At 40.6% G+C, this 21,749-nt stretch overlaps 1 protein-coding gene across 1 annotated transcript; it reads left to right on the plus strand.

Annotated features, from left to right (window-relative positions):
- The first annotated feature begins 1,107 nt into the window (after window positions 1-1,107).
- LOC141793496 (sodium-dependent phosphate transport protein 2A-like) lies at window positions 1,108-21,358 on the plus strand. The gene is made up of 13 exons (XM_074674250.1): window positions 1,108-1,153; window positions 4,469-4,543; window positions 4,645-4,827; window positions 5,203-5,334; window positions 5,594-5,737; window positions 8,802-8,913; window positions 9,410-9,605; window positions 10,337-10,432; window positions 10,584-10,650; window positions 11,417-11,584; window positions 11,739-11,855; window positions 18,923-19,047; window positions 20,674-21,358. Exons 2-13 carry the CDS (start codon window positions 4,483-4,485, stop codon window positions 21,262-21,264), a joined length of 1,992 nt encoding a protein of 663 aa, XP_074530351.1. The 5' UTR covers window positions 1,108-1,153; window positions 4,469-4,482; the 3' UTR covers window positions 21,265-21,358.
- Window positions 21,359-21,749: the final 391 nt, after the last annotated feature.

Genomic DNA, 21,749 nt, shown 5'->3' on the forward strand with positions numbered 1-21,749 from the left:
TTGATTTACTCTTTAGGTGAATCATGCCTGGGGAGCTCAGTGTTTAACATAACATGCAGCTTTAGCTAATGTTTTATTTCATGAGTGACCTGCAAATTATTTCACATGTGCTAAAAGTTCACTATATGTGATCTAAAGTACAATGGATGCATTAGCTACAGTTGGTCATGTGTGTAACTATTTTAAAATCCACACATCTAACTCAGATGTAGACTGATATCTTAAAATAAATATCACATATTTTGCCTGTGTGTTAGGTTATGAAGATAACATGGCCTCCTGTGGAACAGAGGAGGTCCAACAGCATGTTACGCATGTCTCATTGATTGGCAGGTGTGTTACAGTAGCAGGACGGCGCCCGGTGACCTGGTGGCCTCTGTTTGGTTTATCCCCTGAGCACAGCAGTCCCTCTTTGACCTTCACATCTGGAGAGGGGATTAACATCATCACAGAGAGGGCTGGTTTTATCGCAGAGCTCTGGAACGAGAGATTTGTCAGTGTGTGTGTGTGTGTTTGTCTGTGTGAGTGTGTGTGTGTGTGTGATTACATGTATGTCTATATGTGTTTCTGTCCCTCTTTTTTACACCATTTAATGCTGCACAAAATCTCAAGGATTTCTCACACTGCAGCCACTTTTCAGCGGCAGCAGCTTCGGCTCCAGTCCAGCTACTGCATGCACAACAAGAGGGCTATTATCTCTCTCCAGCTCCCTGCTTTCATAACACTTTGGAAAGAAACAGCTAAGTCAAAGCGGGGTTATCAAGTTCTGCTGCTCTGGATGCAAGTTTGAGGTCAGCAGCTTTGGTAGATCTGGTTGAGAGCACTGCTGATGTGACAGAACTGCAGCAGGACTAATTATTAACAACCAACATGTTTCTCAGGTCATCACGGAGTCCTCTCAAGCTAAAGAGGACATTAGCTCAGGGTAGTGGAGTGTGTGAAGTAAACATGTGTACATGTCTGTTAAGAGGATCACAGAAAATCTCCTCATAGCTCACCAAGTCCTGCAGAAATGCTACAGATTAATGTTAGATGTTTGAAATTCCTTCACTGACTTATCTCATGGATGAGATGACTGTTTAATACCTTGACTTTTATCTTTTCCAGGCAAAAATGGAAACAGCTGTTTGAGAATAGCTGGACTTCTGAGGAGGTATTTTTCTTCCACACTCATCCACTAGGTGTCAGATTTCTCCTGTTTTTACATGTGAAACTTAGAGGAACCTGAAACATCAAGGATCATGAATCACTCCAAACAGTCCTCTTCATCTTGGAAAGTTATCTGGCCCTAAATCAGGAGGGAGAAAAACAGTCTGAGCACAGATAATCCATCACTGAGAACACAGTGTGATCTCCCAGCAAGCTCTATTGAGTTAGGAGTTTTTGTTATTGATTAACAGTAAGGTTGTTGATGATGGAGCAAGTTAATAAACCAGCGATGAGGTGTTCCCCAATACCAGCTGACATATTAAAAGATGACTCACACCTCAGTTTTACACTTTCTTCTTCACAAGGCACACTTCAGTCCTACCTAGACTATTTCAGACAAGGTAAGATACTCAAAAGTTAGTTTTACTACTTTCATCTGGCGTGAGTAACATTTTTCTTTAACTAAAACAGTGTGTTGAAAGCCAAAAAATCAGAAAATAATAGGTTTTCCTTGATTTCATAATCATGGCAAAGGCCTTCAAATCCAACAGCTTCATCAGGTGTCAGCTCAAAATCTAGCACTGCAACAGCTGAAACTGTTAATGTCTTATTTCTATAATAATGATAAAAAATACCTCCTACCTTTTTTGTGCGTCTCAACGAGACGTACGTTTTGGCATTGGTTTCATCTCTGTACGACATTCCTAGCCTCAGCCAGGGCCGTTTAAGTGTGTGTTTTAGAAGTTTTTGATCTAGAGAGCTTATTATGGGATGTCGGGGGGTCATGTTTGGTATTTCCTTGAATATTTCCATGATCCTGATGTGCGTGCCAATTTTGGTGAGTTTTTGAGCATGTTTAGGGGGTCAAATTGGCGTTCATTGACGGTGTGGAATAATAAGAAAAAAAAGAAACAGACAAATACAATAGTGTCCTTGGCCTACGGCCTACGGCCAAGGACACCTTCTTGCTTTGCTAGAAGGTGTCCTCAGCTCAGGCCTCAGACCCTAATAATAATAGTAATAGAAGAGGCAATAATAATGATGATAATAATAATAAGAATGATTATTATCATTCTCATTATTATCATCATTATCATAATCATCATATTTAAAAAAATGTTCAAGACTAAATATGAGCCATATTACTCTGGCAGATAATTTACTGGAGAAAAGGCTAAGTCTAAAGATGAGTGAAAAAAACTGTGAATAGGGTTTTAATTTTCTTAAACTAAAAATGAATATTTCGTTTAAGACACTTAACTGGCTTTTTTCTTTACAGGCAGTTCATGGACTTGCCAGACTTATAAAACATTTTTTGACCTAAAGTAAGAGAAAAAACCTGCTTAGATATACGTTTTTGCAGTGGGTATAATGTAACAAGAACAAAACAGCACTTTGCAGCGGTGTTATTTACTGAATTGTGACTTTGACAACCTTAAAAAATGAAGCTTAAAAAATTTGTCTCCGTCATTTCACCAAAAGGAGTGTTTTAGACTAGACTCTGATGGTTAGACATTGTTAATGTTAGATTAAAGACAACACCATTTTTGTTTTCCAGTTTGAGTCATCTAATTGTTTACCATTTCAAACGCTACATAGCCGTTATTAAGCACTGATATCTAACAACTGTTTGGCACAGGAATTGCAAATAAAATTTCATTCAGTTATTTACTTTAAAATTAAATAATTTCTTTTTTTTTCTTATTGTCCTTCCTTGGTGAGCTGGGATGGGATGACAGAGACATAAGTATTGATGATTGGCTAAAGGTAGGGTACAATTTTATGGTAGGCCAATCAATGCCAGAGTTGAGGTAGGTGTATGTTTACATTATAAACCCCAATGCCCTCAAACAGATGTGGTAAAAGCAAGTCCAGATTTGTCTGTCCAGGTATAACTGGTGTTTTGAAGATGGAAGTACAGGCACTACTTCAGCGCCATTGATGTAAAAGTGAAGAACGAAACCAACTCAAAAATCCAAATTCTTTTACATATTTAAGGTTTGTTAATGATGATGTTGTTGTTGTTGTCATTCGAAAAAAAGAAAGACAGGAAAAAAAACTAAACAAAGTAACCCAATATTTCCCTGACTACTAATTACATTTACAAAGGAGTAATTCAGTTTCTGATTCAATTGCTCCTTTTAAGGAAAACGACAAGTAACTATAACTAATAATCTTTTTAAAGTAATTTGCCCAACACTGCTGTTTTCATACACTATATAATGCTAGTAGAGGATGAATAAATGCTACCTACTTATTTGTGTGTGAGTACAGATTTCATGCCCTTCTGTCATAAGTCATAAGTGCATGGATAGCTCAGATGGGCCAACTCACACAACTCCCCAACTCATACACAAATCCCTCAGATAATGTTGTCAAGTCAGCTATCACTCACTGACCACACTCACTAAATCTTTTATTGAACACTTTATTCTTCCACAAAAAGAAACTCAACAGTTGTTTTTCTGTATGGGATAGACAACAGAGACAGCTACATGTGAGTCATGGTGATGCAAAGACAAACTCACAAGAAAACAGAGACGCAAACAGAGCGAGCAGCAGACCAGCTTACGGATGAGAAAGAGGCAGGCTGATAAGAAGATAGCATTCTGTACACACACTCATAAAATACACACAACCGAGTTGATTCAGATGCAATCTATGGAGCATGTCTCACTCCCTCCCACATACAGACAGACGTACATATGCTAACAGGGCTGCTCTGCATGGGAGGATGCTGCACAGAATGAGAAGGATGTAATAACAGTCATTTGGCCTGCAGTAATTACTGAACTCACTTCCATCCTCTTTGCTTTAAAGAGACACATTAGCACTCCCTCCTCCACTGGAGGCCCCGAAATACGGCAAAGAGGGTGTCATGAAAAGCGGGGAAAACAGTCTCTACAGTGAGTGTGAGCAAAGCTACATAGACTGAGGAGAGTTCCTTTAAGAGCCGACCTGCAGCTGCAGGAAACGGACGGCAAGACAAGCTACATGCTGATGGCTTTTTATTGATTCTGACAAGACGTTCATTTGCAGGGAGGCGAGATGACGCCTGGTGGTGTATGTTGTTTAAGTGTGTGTTTTGACCTCTAATCAAGGGCAGCTGCCGATTACAAACAGCGTGGGCTGCCTTTGTTCCTCTTTAATTGCTTGTCTGTTGTTCTTGGTGGTTTTATGAAAAACTGGCTCATGGTAAATCTCCACTGACTGTCTTTTTCACTGCTGCAGGTGGTGATAAACATATCCACTCTCACATTTGTTCCCTCAACAATGGGTGTCATCCTGTGATTTTAATTATCTCTCTATCTCCTCACAGAAATTCAAAGCAGCATGTCCTCTCGATCTATAACCTTTGTGTCCCCTGGACCAGGAACAGGGCTTGACTACAATGGTAAAGTTAAAATCCCACTTTTATGTATTTCTATCTCAGAATTGAAATTCATCAAAGCAAATCTTCCTCACCACTGTTGTACTTTTCTTTTCTGTTATCAGGGGTACCATTTCAGGGCTCTCAGCTTGCCTCAAAACCCAGACTCCTGCTGGAGGAGGACAGAGAGTCCGGCATCGGCTCCACCCTTGACCTCATCAGCAGCTTTGAGGGCTACAACCAACATACCAATCACCACTCCAGCTCACCTTCACTCAGGGAGGCAGTCAGACTCCCAACAGAAGAAGGTAGAAGAGTGAAGAGGAGGATTGCACATTCACCTATTGGGTTTGCACTGGGTCTGATCTCTTTGAAAAGGCAAAAGCTGTAGAGCATCAGAAGCTGCACCACAGGCTCATTAGATTAGGGCATGCTCAGACAACACACAGGGCTGGTGGGATCACACAGTCTGGGTAACAAAGGCTAAGTCCTGCTGTCACTCAGCAGTGTTTGGCTCTGTATAGGTAATGTAGTGTATCGGATGGCTTTGCTCTCTGTGTGTGAGACTGAGCCTCATTGAGGAGAATACATACACCTCTAGAATGTAAATGAACGTGAAAGGTTGTGTTTAGAAAAGTACCACATTTCTCGTAAAGCCAATATTGCTCTTTTTCTTTCAACAGAAAGCTCTCCACAGACTACAAAGATCAAGCTGCTTCTAATAAATACATCCAAGATTCCCATCCTCTTCATCCTCCTCTTCCTCTTCGTTTGCTCATTGGACACCCTGAGTTCGGCATTCCAGTTAGCAGGGGGTACGTATGTCATACTATAACCCTCTCTGTCACCCCTAAGGGTTCACAGTGGCTCAGCTGGTTGATGTTTGACAAATAAGAAAGTCAAAGCTGAAAAGTTCCTCTGGGAGCTGAGTAACTCACCACAGAGCTTATTCTGTTGACCTTTTTGAATTCTGGGGGGGAACAAGCAGTCTGAATCATGTTAAACATTGCTCTAACCAGCTCTGTTGTGTCTAAAATGTTCACTGTATGTGTGCATGTGGCATTTTTTAACCAGGAAAAGTGGCTGGAGACATTTTCCAGGAGAACAGTGTGCTCTCTAACCCCATGGCAGGGCTGGTGGTGGGGATCTTGGTTACTGTGCTCGTCCAAAGCTCCTCCACCTCCACCTCTATTATTGTCAGTTTGGTGGCCTCTGGATGTGAGTAGGCATGTGAATTTGTGTGGTAAAATGCAAGCTGGCTTATAAATAAGACATCTGCGCTGACCTCATTTAAACTGAAATATATGTCGTGCATGAGTGTGTGCGTTTGTTTGTGTGTGTCTGTATGCTATAATTGTGCGTGAATAACAATTACAGTGAACAGAAAAACAGTAATACAGCAGCACAAATAGAAAGCACCAATGGTGCGTGTGTGGCACTAACAAATAGATGCAATTAATTTGTAGGGTTTCTTTTTTTTCTGGCACACTGTGTTCACTGGAAGATACAGCAAATTAGTCCTCTTGTTTTTGCATCCCAGCATTGAAAGAATAAATAAGCCAAATAAAGCTTCCAGTTTAATACATTACGACTGAAAGATGAATGTGCACGAGGTCAGAGGATGACATTCCTCTTTACATGCGGCACAAAGTGCAATATTGTGTTTTAGCAGTCTAGAAGTTAACCAGGACACGAGGAGCCAAAAAAAACGCTCCTTTCTGTCTTGGATTATGATTTAAAGCATGAAGCTGGCATTATTCCAGAGCGGTTTTATTTCTAGCAAACATAGTTCATTCCCTGCCTGTGGCCGTTAGCCCCAAGCACATCCATTCTTACAGAGGCACAGAATCACATGACGCTGATGCAAAATTAACTTGATTAAAAAGGCTACAAGAACAGCTGGACACTGTGTGCTAAAGAATCTGTGCTGATCTCTTTGTTTGTGTTTATTCTGACTCCCCCCGGGGCTAAAGCTACAGTCTTTTTGCTTTATTTATCCCAACCTGTGAATGTGAGGGGAATGTTGCTGACAAAAGAAATCAACCATTACAAACAGTAAAATTAGTATTTAGAAATTGGCAATCTTGTTGCTAACTAGGGATAGGTATCGAAAACCAGTTTTTGTTAAGAACTGATAAAAAATAGTTACGTCCATCAACATTGTTAGACTATGCTCAAAGGGCAACTCCGTTTTTCGGGCAGCTCAGAGTCCTTCAGAAGTTATTTAGATCCAACCGATTTTAGCTGCACTTAGCAGGGGCCACGGCAAGGAAGCTTCAGCGCAGGACAAAATCTCTGCAAAATCGCTCATTTCGGCTATATTTTTTCATCCATCGCTATCCATCGATATCACAAACACACTCCTCTTCTGTTGCCATAGGCGAACACTGTCCACAAGCGCACGACCAGTTCGCATCGAGTCGTGGACGTGCTCCTGTTTGTTGTTCTCGAGCCAGCTCTTTCTCTCTCCCTCTGCATCCTTCTTTCATGGAGCTCCTCGTCCGTGTACTCAGGCTCAAACCGGTAAGGACAACCGTCAAACTGGAAGTCGTAGTCTGAAGACGGTAGACGAGCTGACTTTATGATAACACTGGCGATGGATGAAAAATTATAGCCGAAATGAGCGATTTTGCAGAGATTATGTCCCACGCTGAAGCTCCTTTGCCGTGGCCCTCCGCTAAGTGCGGCTAAAATCGGTTGGATCTAAGTAACTTCTGAAGGTCTCCGAGCTGCACGATGTTTGTCTGAGTGAGTATATGAGCATGCACACACCTATAAATAAGGTCCAGGTGTCAAAAAAACTGAGTTGCCCTTCAAGGATTCCCTTACCAATTCTTTATATTACCCTGAAGCTGCCAGACCTTGAGCTGACTATTCGCCCCAGTTTTCTTAGTAGATTAATGACTCAAGAAAAATCGGATTCAAGATTTTCCACTTGAAGTTTTACTTAAGACACCAACACACAAAGAATTTACATCACTCTTTCGCACAAGATTCCTGTTGAATACATTCAACATGTTATACAACTCCCAATGTATCAAAAACAATATAGAAAAATAGCCCTAGCTTGATGCTAAGGTATATGGGAAACTACATTGATATGCTAGCGTTTAGCATACATCTGTTTCACAACAGAGTTTCGACTTTCATTAATAAAATATTGCACAGTCACCCTTTGTGAACAATACTGAGAGCTCTAAATGTCAGAGGTAGAAGAAAAAATATTTTCAGGCTCATGGCTGACTTCAGCATAACTACAGCAAGGTTCCAAACAGCTCAAATCATTGCTATAACCACTTTGAGATGGCTTTTTTTTGCTTACTTACTCATTATTATCTATTTTGTTCAATCTGTTTCACAACCAGCTGGAAACCTCTCACTGAGGCTTTGAGCAAATGTAACACGAAGAAGTGTAACCCAGGCAGTTTGAGGGAATTTTTATGTCTGTGGATTAACACATACTGTTAGGACAGCTTCCTCTTCCAGTCTTCCAGTCTATATCCAACTTCCTGAAAGCAGATAATGTGTCATTGGAGTACTGTAAATTATCAGGCTTTACACAGTGATCCATTATATGTCTTTCTCTGCAATTGGAATTTTTAGACGTCGCCATTTACTGCCAGTGACACTTTAATACCATATATTGTATATAAAAGGCACCTTAACATTGATGTAATCTTGTGGGTTAGAACAGGAGTCAAAAAGATAATTAAGTTGAACAATTTTACACCCTTTTCATTTCCAACCCTCTCATCGACTCATAGTTTACCATATGACCTTTAAATAACAAGGTTGCGACCTGTCGGTCTCTATTAAATGCAGGCGCCGACGCCCCCTCTCTGTCTTCTGTTTTGCAAAGAGGAATGATATCAGTATGCAGGAGTGGCCTCTTTGCTTACAAAATCCTTTCTGTTAGAGAGCCAAGAGAAAGATTACAGGTAATTATCAGAGAGAAAACGAGATGCAGAGGCACAAGCGTTTCAGTATGAGTGTGTGCTTGTGTGCTCGTGTCCTCCAGGTCATCATCATCACCAGAGGCATCCTTAACTATAAACACCATCTACACAGTTTGAAGGTTGAGGATGCATTCACTTACCTGCAATCACAATTACCTTTAATCTAACTCTTGTGGCATTTTAAAATGCAGAAGATCATGTTTTGTATTAAAAGCATGGTGCATTAGTATTCACAGTTAAAACAGAAATATACCCATTTGTATTTGAATATAAATATAAAAATCATCAAGATGAGTTTGATGGTTTGATGTGGTCTCCCCCCACAGTGCTAGAAGTGAGATCCGCTGTTCCAATCATCATGGGCTCCAATATTGGGACTTCAGTCACAAACACTATAGTTGCCATGATGCAAGCAGCAGAGAGGAGCGAGTTTCAGCGGTGAGTGAAGAAAAGGTGGCGAGGCAGAGGATGATTGGAGGGGAAGCTAAAGAGCAGGGAAGAATAGAATGTAATGGAAAAGTGAAGAGGATAAGTGGGGAGATGGTGGAAAGAAGTGCTGTGAGTGCAAGGAGAAAGCAGACGAGGTTGAAGAAAAAAACATTAGCAGCTGCTCACTGCCTCTTAGCTTCAGCCTCTATTTCAGTGTGATTTCTTAGCCCAACAGTGACAATAATGGCACCCGTCCACATTGATCCCACTCCAGTAACCCTCTGGCATGAAAGATACCACACAGAGCAGATGGCTTGTTACTTAATCTGTGTCTGGTAAACTAAAAGTATACTCTAACACCAAGTGAAAACTGAAACGCTCATTACATCCACTCGTCATAATAAAAGTTGAGTCACCAAAGCAGATTAACATGCAATCATTTAGAGTAGTTGATCATGCTAATGGCTGACCTGAGTTCATGCAAAACAAATGTGACCCGCTGCAGGGCCTTTGCTGGGGCAACAATCCACGACTGCTTCAACTGGCTCTCTGTGCTTGCTCTTCTGCCGCTGGAGGTGGCCAGTGGTCTCATGACACGGCTGTCACACCTGCTGGTCACCAGCTTCAGCCTCCAACCTGGTGAGGAAGCCCCTGAGCTGCTGAAAGTCATCACAGAGCCTGTGACCAAGCTCATCATACAGGTACAGCATAACAACCAACCTTAAAATGATCTAAAATGATCTCTCTAAGCTCAAAAGTTTAGGCGGGTTTGCCATTACTATGATTTCTTCTAAAGCTGATATTTAACATCGAAATAGTGTAAAGAAGGTATCATTTTTCTTCAATTTAGAAATGTATGTATTCTGCAATCATTAGCATTCTCTGCTAACAAGCTTAAAACCTTTAGCACTACTGAGACCCATCTTCGAATGTTAGCCTGCAGGAAGCTCTGTTTATGGCTAGAAGGTATGGCAAGCAGGGTTAATCAAGAAGCCAGCAAGTCCTCTTTGCCTTATGTGTGAGAATTTAAGCTAAAGACGTTAATTACTAGCTACAAATGTAGCCAAACACAATCAGCTAGCTACGGCTAATAACATCTGCTAGCAACTGCTGCCACTTCAGACGCCAGAGGTCTTATTCGTCCAAATAAATGTCACTTTACATGTTCAAGTTCTAAATCCACTGCCACTTTAACTGAAAGCTTCAAATGCTACACAAAAACTCATTAGCAACCATAACTGCAGCAGGTGAAGCTGAGCAAACATTTAGTTTCTTCTTCATAGAAAATTAGCTTCTCCTCGTGTCTCGCAGAGACACTTAAAATGTGACTTTATTTCTATTGTTGGTGGAGTGAAAGCAAAACACTTTAAACTTTCTCTTCTTAGACTCACTGAACTAAAAAGATGAAAAATATTCCCCCTGTCCTCCTCAGCTAGACAAGTGTGTGATCACAGGGATCGCCATGGGAAATGAGGACATGAGGAACAGGAGCCTGGTGAAAGAATGGTGCCAGACTGACCGTGTTATGGTAATGGAGCGTCTCCACCGCTGTCTCCTTCACATGCAGACTATTGTGTCACACTCTGGCGCCAAAAAAAGCCCGTCACCCTTGCCAGTGATGACTGTGTTGCTGTGTAAACATTATTACTTTTTCCATTCCCTATTCTTCTATTTTACAGTCAGCTGGCAATTTGAGCACCGAAAACTGTGGCCCCACGCATGGTTTGGCTCAATCGTCCTTGAAATGTGAGTTCAAATCTGAACAAGAGTCAATACATTTATATTTATGAAGTACAAAATAAACAGAAAAAGATAGCCTTACATAGAGAGCATGTCAAACTTTATACGGTACAATGCTGTTTAATAAACCCAACACATACTGTCAAGGACATTGCAAGAAATAACTTTATTTCAAGAGGCCGAAACCTCCAGCAGAATCAGACCTATACAAATAACCAACTCTTTTTATAGAAATGCTCTATAATTTTTTTAATAAACAGTATTTTTATATGATAATTAAAATGGAATTGGTGTTCAGCACATAAATGTTTCACCGAACTACAAAACAACAATCAGACTCTCAGAGATATAAACTTGATTGTGACAATAGGCACCTGGCTCTTCCCAGTATTCAGAGCAAGAATTATCCCCACTATGCTCATCTTATGCTTTCTGAGCTATGAGCTCATTCAGAAAACAACAACATATGCAGATTTTTTTTCCCTGAGAGATTATATACTAGAAGTTTTAGGAAGTCAATACAAATTATCTTAACAGTGAGAGCGACAATTTCTTTCCCCCAATTGTGTCAGAACCCAGGAAGCAGCATGTCGAACCAGCTGGAAGGTCTGTAAGGCCTTGCTCAGGCAGCTTGATGACTAAACAGTAGAATAATTTTGAATGTGAAAATTTGAGTACTTTTTGGTTTCCTGTACTGCTCATGATAAATCTGTTATCACAGGCTGTTTCAGTTGATATTGTCCTGATGATTGTTCGTTCTCTGACTCCGCAGGTAGGCATTTGTTTGTGTCAACTGGGCTTTCAGACCTCTCTGTTGGCCTGATTCTCCTGGCAGGCTCCATGGTTGTCCTCTGTTTCTGTCTGCTGCTTCTGGTCAAGCTGCTCAACTCTCTCCTTCAAGGCCATGTGGCGAAGGTTATCCATAAAGTTATCAACACAGGTGCACTGCAGGATTTTAAACAAAGCATTTGAACACCTAACAGTATGAAATCAAACAAATAAAACAAATTTTAACAAGCTGTTTTAGATGCAAATTGTATGAAAGATGTGTTTTAATGATGGTTATTTACATCTTCCTCCTCTTATCTCAACAGACTTGCCATTTCCGTTTGAGTGGCTGGCAGGATACATGGCCATGTTTGTGGGAGCAGGGGTAACATTTGTGGTCCAGAGTAGCTCTGTCTTCACTTCAGCCATGACTCCCCTCGTGGGTGAGTGTGAAAACTCAGAACAGAGAGTTATTTGAAAACTGAGTTTGAACAAATACAAGATTAAATGTAAAACTATGAAACAGAAAAACAGTTGTATATTCTTTAGAAACTGTACATTTAAAGAACAACTGGCATTTTTAGCTAGTGGAACAATATAAAGTTGTTATTTTTTTTGCATAGGACTGGTATAACGCTTGAGGAAATCCAACCACACACACTGCTTCACCAAAATGCAACACAATCATCTATTCCAAGTTAATTGACAGATGTTCCTTTGAAGGAAAACAAATAGATGCATCAAGTAAAATGAAATCCAAACAATCCAATTAGGACTAACTACATCAGCACTTCCTTTGTCTTACTTATGGGGGAAAGAAGAAAAACTCATCTCATGATTAGCAAAGTAGACATGCAAACATTGTGATTAATTGTTTTCAATGTATGGAGCAAAGATGCTCAAGTATCTAAGTAGACAGCAGAGCTTATGAGTGATCATCAATGAACAGTGTCCTGCAATATAATGACCTCATGCTGCTTTAGATCTGTACTTTCAGACTGGGCAACAAAAAAAAGTCATGAGTCATTGTTGATGTAAAGTTGGCTACTTAAAAATGCTATGAGGAGGTTCTGTTGAAAATGGACTGCCTTGCCATGTTTTGGCCCGGAGTCTTACGCACACTGTCGTAAAGTTGTGACTTTTAACCGGCATGTGTTTGTTTTAGAACAAATTAACTTTGTTCAAGACAACTTTTTTTACCAGATAAGGTACTTATCAGTAAAGTTATGTAGCGCTGTTGTTTAAAACACAACAACTACACTACTAGCAGCCCGGTGCTACGGCGTATCCGTAGGCTAAACGTGACTACAAGCAAACTGTAAGTCTGTACAGTAGTTGATAGACTTAGACTTCAGATGACTTCTGACATTTCATGTCATTTATTTATGTCATTTTAAAGTGTGGATTACAATCAGGCATAAATCTAGAAGGGAGACTTTTTCAAGATCACTTAGAAACTCCTCACAGCCCTTTTAAAGCTTCTGTGGAGAGCTTAAAGCTGTTAATGTAACTGACTGAAATGAATACTGATACCTCAAATTGGCAAATAAGGCCACCAAATAGCAAAGAAAAACTTTTTTTACTGAGCTGAAACCATCATAGGAGAGTGATATGGTTGCTTCTATGATGTTTTTTAGCTTGAGAGGGGCTTGAACAACCACCATAAAAAATCACAATGGCTGCAGATTTAAAAAACAATCCTTGACTGTGGGATTGGATAGGCATCGAGAGACAAATATCCCTAGTGTCATCATTTTGGCACCACTCTGCACCAGGGTTGCATTAAGTGAGGCCCACAACACATCAGCAGAGGTTTTACAGTTGGCTCCAGCATCCCAGAACCACCCCTCTTTATGATGGCCCTCACTATCTGTCATACCCACATGTGACAAGAGAAAAGAAGTAAAACGGGAGATTCTAAAAACAAAGACAGGGAAGGAAGAGCAAGGGCGAGAAGTCTGTTTTGGACTAGACTAGAACTCACCCCCCAAAGGGGTCAGCAGTATGCTCCACCACCCCCTGCGCCTTTCCAGAAAGTAAAAGTAGAGCAACAAGATAGAAGAAAGGAACACTTCTCTCTTAACTTTCCTGGACCTCACTGGCATTATTTTACATCATCCAAATCCAGTGACTTCCTTTCGCTGCTTTGCCTTCTTTACTGTCCTTCACAACTAGTCCACACACACCCTGTTCTCCCAGTAATGAGATCCCACTCCTTCCGGACACACCTTCTCTTTTTACACGAGCTGTTCAGCCTCTGCTAAAATATCTGCATGTCTCAGCTTTTTACTTTTGTACACTGTTCTTTTTTAGAGAACTGTCAGTTTCACTGACACGCAGACCAGATAACGCAATGTCAGGCCTCCAGTTAGTGCAAACTTTTCCCATTGAACAAGTTTCTCACTCAAATCTATATTCATTCCCATCATAAGTTTGAACAAATTCCTTCTTCTTCGAAATAACACCAACCTCAAGCTATGCAGCTTGACTTTTCTCTTCTTTCTCAGTTTCCTCCAGTTCGGGTCAGCTGATCTCTGAAGTAGCGTTTTAATAGTCTTGAGGCATCACAGCAGCCGTCCAGTCTGAAGGTTGAACCAGTGTGAAGCCTCTTCAGATCCTTACCCTTTGGTTATGACTCTGTGTCATTTAGTTCATGCCCTCAGAATGGTTCTCTCCTGTGATGTCTTATTAAACTCGAGTCTAACCGTGCAGAGTATCAACTCCTACAGTCCTTGATCAACTCTCATCCTTGAGTCCAGCTCTGTGCAGAGCTGTCAGTCAAACGACTTGCCTGAATTTTGAGATCACAGCCTTTGCATTTGTGTACTCAGATGATCCCTTTATATGGTTGGAATATGAGTTCATGATTGTGCAGTCTTTTTTTCAGGGGGAGAACAACTGATACTCCTTAAATCAACGTTAGAGGAATTACCACTGTAACTTGGCAGCTCATAAATGGGGCTGTTGCCTCCAAGGCTGCTGCTTTGCGCTCCAAGTTATAAATTCTAACCTTAGAGACATTTACTGCTTCAGTAATAAATTGTTTACCATACACTGTGTAAAGGTTTAACCGATTCCTCCAGTCAAGTGTTTCATAGAAAATTAAATTGAACATGTTCACAAACAAGCATACAATACCTCAAAATTCCTCTTTGGCTAATAGCTCATTTTTGAACTAAATGCAGCCAAATAAGGACATAAAACTGCTTATTTCCACGGATGGAGTCTTTCAGAGTTTGTAAGAAATTATTACATAACCAGCACTGTATGCCACGAGCTAAATGAAGCATGTAAAATTAGTGATGAATGAGTCATCAGCCTGCTACACAGTGATAATGTGTGATGGAATATTTTCTCATTCTACACAGGAATAATAAACTGAGCCTGAGGGTGAGAGTATGATACACACGTGGGATTGTTTCCAGATTTACGGTTGTTCATCATTTTTGATAACTTCTTCAATAACATGTCATTGTTTCACTTTTAAGAAAAAAGCCAGGAAATTATGGAAAAATAAAGCAGACAGTCTCATAAAGTTCAGTATTTTTGACTACATTTTAGAATTGTCCTGGTTTGGTTGCCAGAAGCAGCTTTTCATTTGTCAGTTGTTTTTTCATCTCAGCTCAAAAAGTTGAAGTATGAAACAGTTTCACTGATTCCATTTTTCTTCTTCAGATACTTGCATTGCTTTTTTAAAAAACAATAATTGAAAATAAAGGAATATTTTAGTGTTTTTGTAGAGGGGTTGTATGAGTTGCATTAATTACAGTAGCCACAGTGGAATGGGGCGCCAATTGTAAAGTTGTACACACTACAAATAACAACATTTCTCCACATTAAGCTCTTAAACATAACTTTTTCTGCAGATTTAGAGAAATATTTGTGACTAAATACTTAGAAACCTTAGATTTCTGAATATTTTGGTAATATTTAGTCTTAGCTAAATGTTTAGAATGAAACTAAATGTTTAAAAACATGGCTAAATATTTAGAGTCAGGACATTTATTTATGACATTTATAAATAACATTCAATATTTAGATATAATATTTAACATTTGGGTAAAATATTCAACATTTATATTTAATATTAGTCAAACTTATTTCACAAATATTTCTCTAAATCTGCAGAAAAAGTTTTGTTTTAGAGCTAAATGTGGAGAAATGTTGTTGTTATTTGCAGTGTGTGCAACTTTACAATCAGAGCTCCATAAGAAACAGCATATAGGATAGGATAGAATTTTATTGTCATTGCAACAAGTACAACGAAACTGAAGTCACAGCAGCAATCAAGAAAACAAAAGTAAGAAAGTGTATAGAAAGTGCAAAAAGGTCCATAAGAAAATAGATGATGACAGCTTGTCCATCATTCTCCAGTTCAGCCAGCCCCCACCTCCACAGGGTCCAGGACTGAGCTTCTTCAGTCATGCTCCATCTCTGTCTCCTGGATCCTGTCTGCTCACAGCAAGTGAAGCTCTTCCAATGTGGCGTTGGTGTCTGATGTTAGCTCTGTGAGCCATGTCTGTGAATAGCATGATGCTACTCTGCCCTCTTGGTATTCCCTCTGTTGCTGGGTTAGCACGGCTAGCTCGTCCATCTTATTGGACATAGATCTTACGTTCCCAATAACGATGGATGGAAGGACAGGTCCATGTCGTCTCTTCTTGGCTCACACCTGAGAACCGGCACGTCGTCCTCACCTCCTTCTCCTCACCTTGTGGGAAGACATCAGGCCTTACACCAGTTAGCGTTGACATGCTACAGGCTGCTAACAGCTGAGATCACATGTGAACAGTGCAGCCATGGTTACATGTAGGATCTCCAGACAAACACAGGAACAAAAATAGTAAAAATATAGCTGCATGCAGCAATGACGGGCCCTCGCCCCGCGGAAAATGGTCCGTATTGGGGTAATTCCCAAGCAGCCTAAGTGCAGCAAAATGTGCCTCAAGCAAGAGCTCTGTGTATGGATGAGGTTGTTCCCCCGCAAGCAAGCATACATAGTACATTGAAAGCATAGTTGATATGATTAGTGTACCATAGGGGGAGCAGCATTATCACTGTAATTCATGTCAACAGCAGTCAGGAGTGGGAGTGACTTCATGTGTGTAAAATTTGGAGCAAACGTTAAAATGAATGTAATAATATGATCAAGCATTTCCAGTGGGTGGCGCTATTGCAGTAGCAGAGATTTGAGGTTATGGAAGAGTTGGGGGATGGACTTTCATGGTGTGTGTGAAGTTTGGAAGAAATTAGACCTTAAATGACTGAGTTAGTACTACTTCCTGCTGTGTTTTGACATTAGCGAGGTGAAGCTAGTGCCATAGACACACCCTTGACCTTGAGGACATGAGCTGATTTGTAATGCTTTATGAAGGCGTGACAGAGATTTGCAAGTTAAATGAAAAAGAAAATGGCAAAAAATGAAGAGGCTATAAATCAGAGAGTAAAAGACATTACTTCCTGTTAACAGTAAGGGGCGCTGTAGTGTTAGATGAAAAGAAGTATATGGATGTGTTGGAGATGGGAGAGTTAACATGTGTGTGCATTTTGGGCCTGATCCAACATTGTACAAGAGAGCTATTAAGATTTTCATGAAGTAGCAAAATGGTGAACTTTGGCGGCCATTTGTGGCCGAGCCATACAAGATGATGAGAATTGTATTGTAAGTGTTCATCTTCAATGTGTGTAGTTTCCACAAGGCAAGTTTGGAGTTCATCTTAGTCCAAACCTGGGAGTAGTTCATTGAAATACATAGCCTATAAACGTAATTTTGGCAATTTCAGGCCATTGCCATCAGGAGGCGTTGTAATTTCTGGGAGGTATAGAGACATGGCTGTGTCCAGGGCTTAACACTGAACATGTGTGTAAATTTTGGTGCAGATTAGACAAAGTTGAAAAATGCCGAACTTTGAGCCTGTGTCCTAGCCAAACGGAAAAAAATTCTGAAAATTTAGCTATGATTATGAATGTTCAATGTGTGTAGTATACACATGCCAAGTTTGGAGTTGCTGTGACAAAAGCCCTAGGACTAGTTCGTTCAAATGCATAGGCTACAAATCGTCAAAATCCCATGTTTACGTGCTAATAGCGAAGTTCGTGTTGAGAATTCACGATAGTCATAAGAGACTTTTTTGTTCATGTGGGCATGCTTGTTATACCCACCAAATTTCAGGGCTGTAGCTCAAAGCAGAGCAAGGGGCTGCAGTTTTAAGCCCCTAGGGGGCGCAAGGGGGGATGGATTTTTGCACAGACAGTGGAATCATAAATTTTTCGCCGAGTTTGAATTTTGTGGCTAGGTCATTTCGCCTTTTTTTCAAGCCAAAGGCACGCAAAATGGCATTGTATTGGCAGAAACAAAGAAGAAGAAGAAGAAGAAGAAGAAGAAGAAGAAGAAGAAGAAGAATAATCCTAACAGTTACAATAGGGCTTCGCCCCCCGATTCTCGGGGGCTCGGGCCCTAAATATCACTGAAGCCACAAAAAGTTTGGTGTCCAAGACCAACGAATGATTCACTCAAAATACAAAGATGACGAAAAAGAGACTAAAAAATTACAAGGATAAAGAAGAGAGATCTGCTGCAAAAGGCAGCCATAGCCAACAGGGTGGCGCCTAGCATATGAGCAAGGTAGGCTACAGTTTTTGGATTTAGCTAAATTTTAGAGACTTTGACCCAATCTCCCATCTTAGTTTATGTGTAAGCTCTGATGAGAATTTTCTCAACAATTTACTGAGGAAAGTTGGTCACAAACATCAGTGTTAAGGATAGTGGTGAGCTAGCTGGTGAGCTTCGCAGAATGGGTCTGGATGTAAACTGGTCCTATGTTTTGATTCCTAAAGGTCCAGACATATTGTTGATACCAATTCTTACTCATGTGCGAATTAGATCACAGTTTTTGACAGAGACAGAAAAGAAAGAGAAAGATCAACTTTCTCATGGCGAAGTAAAAGCCTAAAAAAATCTCAGTGAAGTGTACACTTAAACTGAAATGAGTATCTGCGCTGGAGTATCTTATCTGTAGCTAGATTAAGAGGCAGACTTGGTGCTGTATGCAGAAAACTGTAGCCTAATCTGTGTTGTTTCTTCTGGCACTTACTCGGAGAAGGGGCTGAGCTAATCAGCATCTGCTGTGGCCAACACAATTGTGAGTGACATGTAAATCAAACAACTCCACTTCAAAAACCTGAAATATCCCTTTCAAATATTTTCCACATTACAGTTTTCTGGGCTCTCAACAAGTTTACAAGACATTTGTTTATTTTCCTTGACAACTTGAGCTACTTCCTGACCTTGTGAAAGATGTAAAAGAAGATAACACTGGCTGCTCAGAAAATGTATCTCATTTTATGTTCTTGAAGCAAGATAATATAGTCTGACTTTTCTATCTCCTGACCCAGAGATTTGTTACGTGTATAACAGAGACACAAAAGAGGCTATAACAAAACCCACCTCACAATATTTTTTACTGTCCTTTTTTCCTCTGACTTAAAGTGTTTCTGTTGACTCTCTCAGGTATCGGTGTTATTAGTCTGGAGCGGGCCTATCCTCTCACCCTTGGGTCCAACATAGGCACCACAGCCACAGCCCTCCTGGCAGCTTTGGCCAGTCCAGGGAACAAGATAGCAGCTGCTATACAAGTAAGCTTTTTTAAACCAGAGATAAAAGCTATTAAAACGAAAACTGCAGGGATATATAAAAAAGGAGAAATTGACAGAAACACTACAGCCCCACACGTTGGAGGGAAATTATTCCCATGAATATATTTTCCACTGATATCACAGTCAGTGCTCATCCTTCTTCTGGGAGGCTGAGCACTGACTGTGAGACAGCAATAATGCAGCCCACAAATTTATATTTCACCATCCCAGCTGAAAACAGTGGAGTTACTGTGAATTATCTACAGATCCTGCATTACAGTAATGTTTGTTATATATATTTATGAGGATGGATTTATGCATAAGGGCTTTGCAGGCTACTAAGTGGATGCTCCAGGAAAAATAGAGCTGTTTGTTAGTCTTGTTGAGGGGACAAAACATCGAAAATCAGAAACAGGAAAATCTCCCTGGATCTTGTTTGCAAAATGAATGTTACATGATGTCAAAACCTTGTAGACTCTTGTGGAGGTTCTGAATGACAACTAGACTGACTGTGAAGGATAACATTCTCCAGCATAAACATGCAGTGGATCATATTAAATACTTTTTTGTCTCTCTGCAAACAAATGCCCTGTGTTTACATCTGGGGTATCAGTTTTTATGTCTGCAAGATTTGCCTGGTTGCTCATTGCTTATATATTTAAGGGCAGGGCACACAAACAGTGAGTGGTACATGCTACCAGAGACTGACTCCTGCTTCTGTTATGCTGCTGTTGCTTTGAGAACAACAGTTTTGATGGTATTACTCTGTCTCTGAAAACAAGGCTTTATAACACTGCACAGACTGTAGAGAACAACAAAACATGCATCAGCTTTTTTAAACCCAAATACTGACAAATGGGCCAAAACTGGAGCTATGAAGCGTTTGGTTTAATTTGCAAAATTCGTATTAGTAGTTGGGGTTTGTCAAGCCTAAGATTTACATCTGAGCATCAATTTTTTGGAAGATTAGTGATGCAATTGTTGATGTCAGTCAATATATGTTTCCTTTCTGCCCATTAAATAATTTACCAGAGTCCCATTGAAAAAAGCAACAATGACCTCCACTGTACTGCAGATGACTAACCCAGAAAGGACAGATCACCTTTAAAAGGGCATGTAAAATGACAATGATGATGATGATGATGATGATGATGATGATGATGACCAAAAAGCGGGAGTTTACAGCTGTTCAGGGAAACGGCAGTCGAAAGAGACATGGAGGGAATAATTGATTGATGTACGCTCACTCTCTGTGGAGATATGCTTGAGCAAAGCTTGTGTCTCAGCTGGAGAGCAGCCTTCCCCTGCGTACAGCACGGTGCAAAGAAAAGGTTCAAATTCTATCTGATGGAGCTTACCGAGTGAGAGGGATGTTAAAAAGGGGGTTTTGAGGGTGTTTACAAGGAGCTTTGAGAGAGTGGCCTGTGTTCTTTGTACATGTGGGACCTCGAGATTGGAGAAAACCTCAGGGATGGTTAAGAGACGCTGAGAATTTCACTACAAATAGACGTTAGTGAAGCTTAAGTCGAGGCTTACTGCCCCAGCTTGCTGCTTTTATGCCACTTTTGTTATGCTGTAATTTTTCTATGGGAAACCTGTGCCACATTGTCTTCTGTTTGTTTGCAGATTGCTCTTTGTCACCTTCTCTTCAACCTCTTTGGTATTCTGCTGTGGTATCCTATTCCCTTCATGCGCCTGCCAATAAGGATGGCACGTGTCTTGGGTGAGCGCACCGCTAAGTACCGCTGGTTTGCAGTCTTGTACCTGCTCCTGTGCTTTCTGCTCCTGCCCTCACTGGTTCTGGGCCTGTCGCTGGCAGGATGGCAGGTAATGGCTGGTGTCGGGGCTCCTTTCCTGGGTGTTACTTTCTTCGTCGCCATGGTAAATTCAATGCAAGCACGCAGCCCGAGTCACCTGCCGACCAAACTTCAGACTTGGGACTTTTTGCCTCAGTGGATGCGTTCTCTTAAACCACTTGACCGCTTGATCACTAAGGCAATGGTCTGCTGCACGTGTAAGGAGGGGGAAGGACATGAAGAGGAAGAGCAAATCTCAAAAGAGGAAAACTCTGTGGACACGGAGAAGAAAGACACCATTCAAAAGACAGAGCTTGCTTTTGATAACCCAGTCCTCCTTGACTACCTGGAAGAGAGCAGACCAGGTGTAAGGGTTTTTAAGCTGAAAGGGTTGGAGAGATGCAACAGCACTCCACTGTAGTCCAGCGTAAGATTTCATGAGCAAGTAGATCATCCGGTGTGCATGTTCACAGTTTCCTCTGTACCTCACACTTAAAGGGCCTCACTGTGTTTAACATCAGCACACTTCATCTCATAATAAAACTTGATATTTTCCACGGATGCTTTATTTCAGTTTGTTTAACTGAACTTATGTTTGCAGGATCAAAACAAACATGGTGAAAGTGTAACACGGTGAGTGAAATTTTTCACCGCTAATAATATCAAGCAGTTTATTGGTCCCATGTTGTTTGAAAACATAAGCTGTGGTTCCCGTTTAATGATTTTCCAATAACCAACAGTTAATAACAGAGACACAGCAGCAGGAAGAAGCAGCCAGCAACCAGACTTCCAGCCAGCAGAAGCAAAATGTACCAAAACTGGAAAGGTACATGTTTTATGAAGGAGGAATTAAAATAATTGCAGATGGTATGAACACCGAAATCAAAAAGAAAAAATAAAGGTAGC

Source organism: Halichoeres trimaculatus, unplaced genomic scaffold, assembly GCF_033239565.1.
Source record: "Halichoeres trimaculatus isolate MK-OKI-2021-1 unplaced genomic scaffold, fHalTri1.1 fHalTri1_scaffold_7, whole genome shotgun sequence".
Taxonomy (NCBI): Eukaryota; Metazoa; Chordata; class Actinopteri; order Labriformes; family Labridae; genus Halichoeres; species Halichoeres trimaculatus.

What these genes read in the sequence shown, in the direction of transcription:
- LOC141793496 (XM_074674250.1), top strand. Translation starts at nt 4,483, where the DNA reads ATGTCCTCTCGATCTATAACCTTTGTGTCCCCTGGACCAGGAACAGGG. An exon ending in GGCATTCCAGTTAGCAGGGG is followed by an intron (nt 5,335 to 5,593) that starts GTACGTATGTCA and finishes TTTTTTAACCAG; the next exon opens with GAAAAGTGGCTGGAGACATT. An exon ending in AGCCATGACTCCCCTCGTGG is followed by an intron (nt 11,856 to 18,922) that starts GTGAGTGTGAAA and finishes TGACTCTCTCAG; the next exon opens with GTATCGGTGTTATTAGTCTG.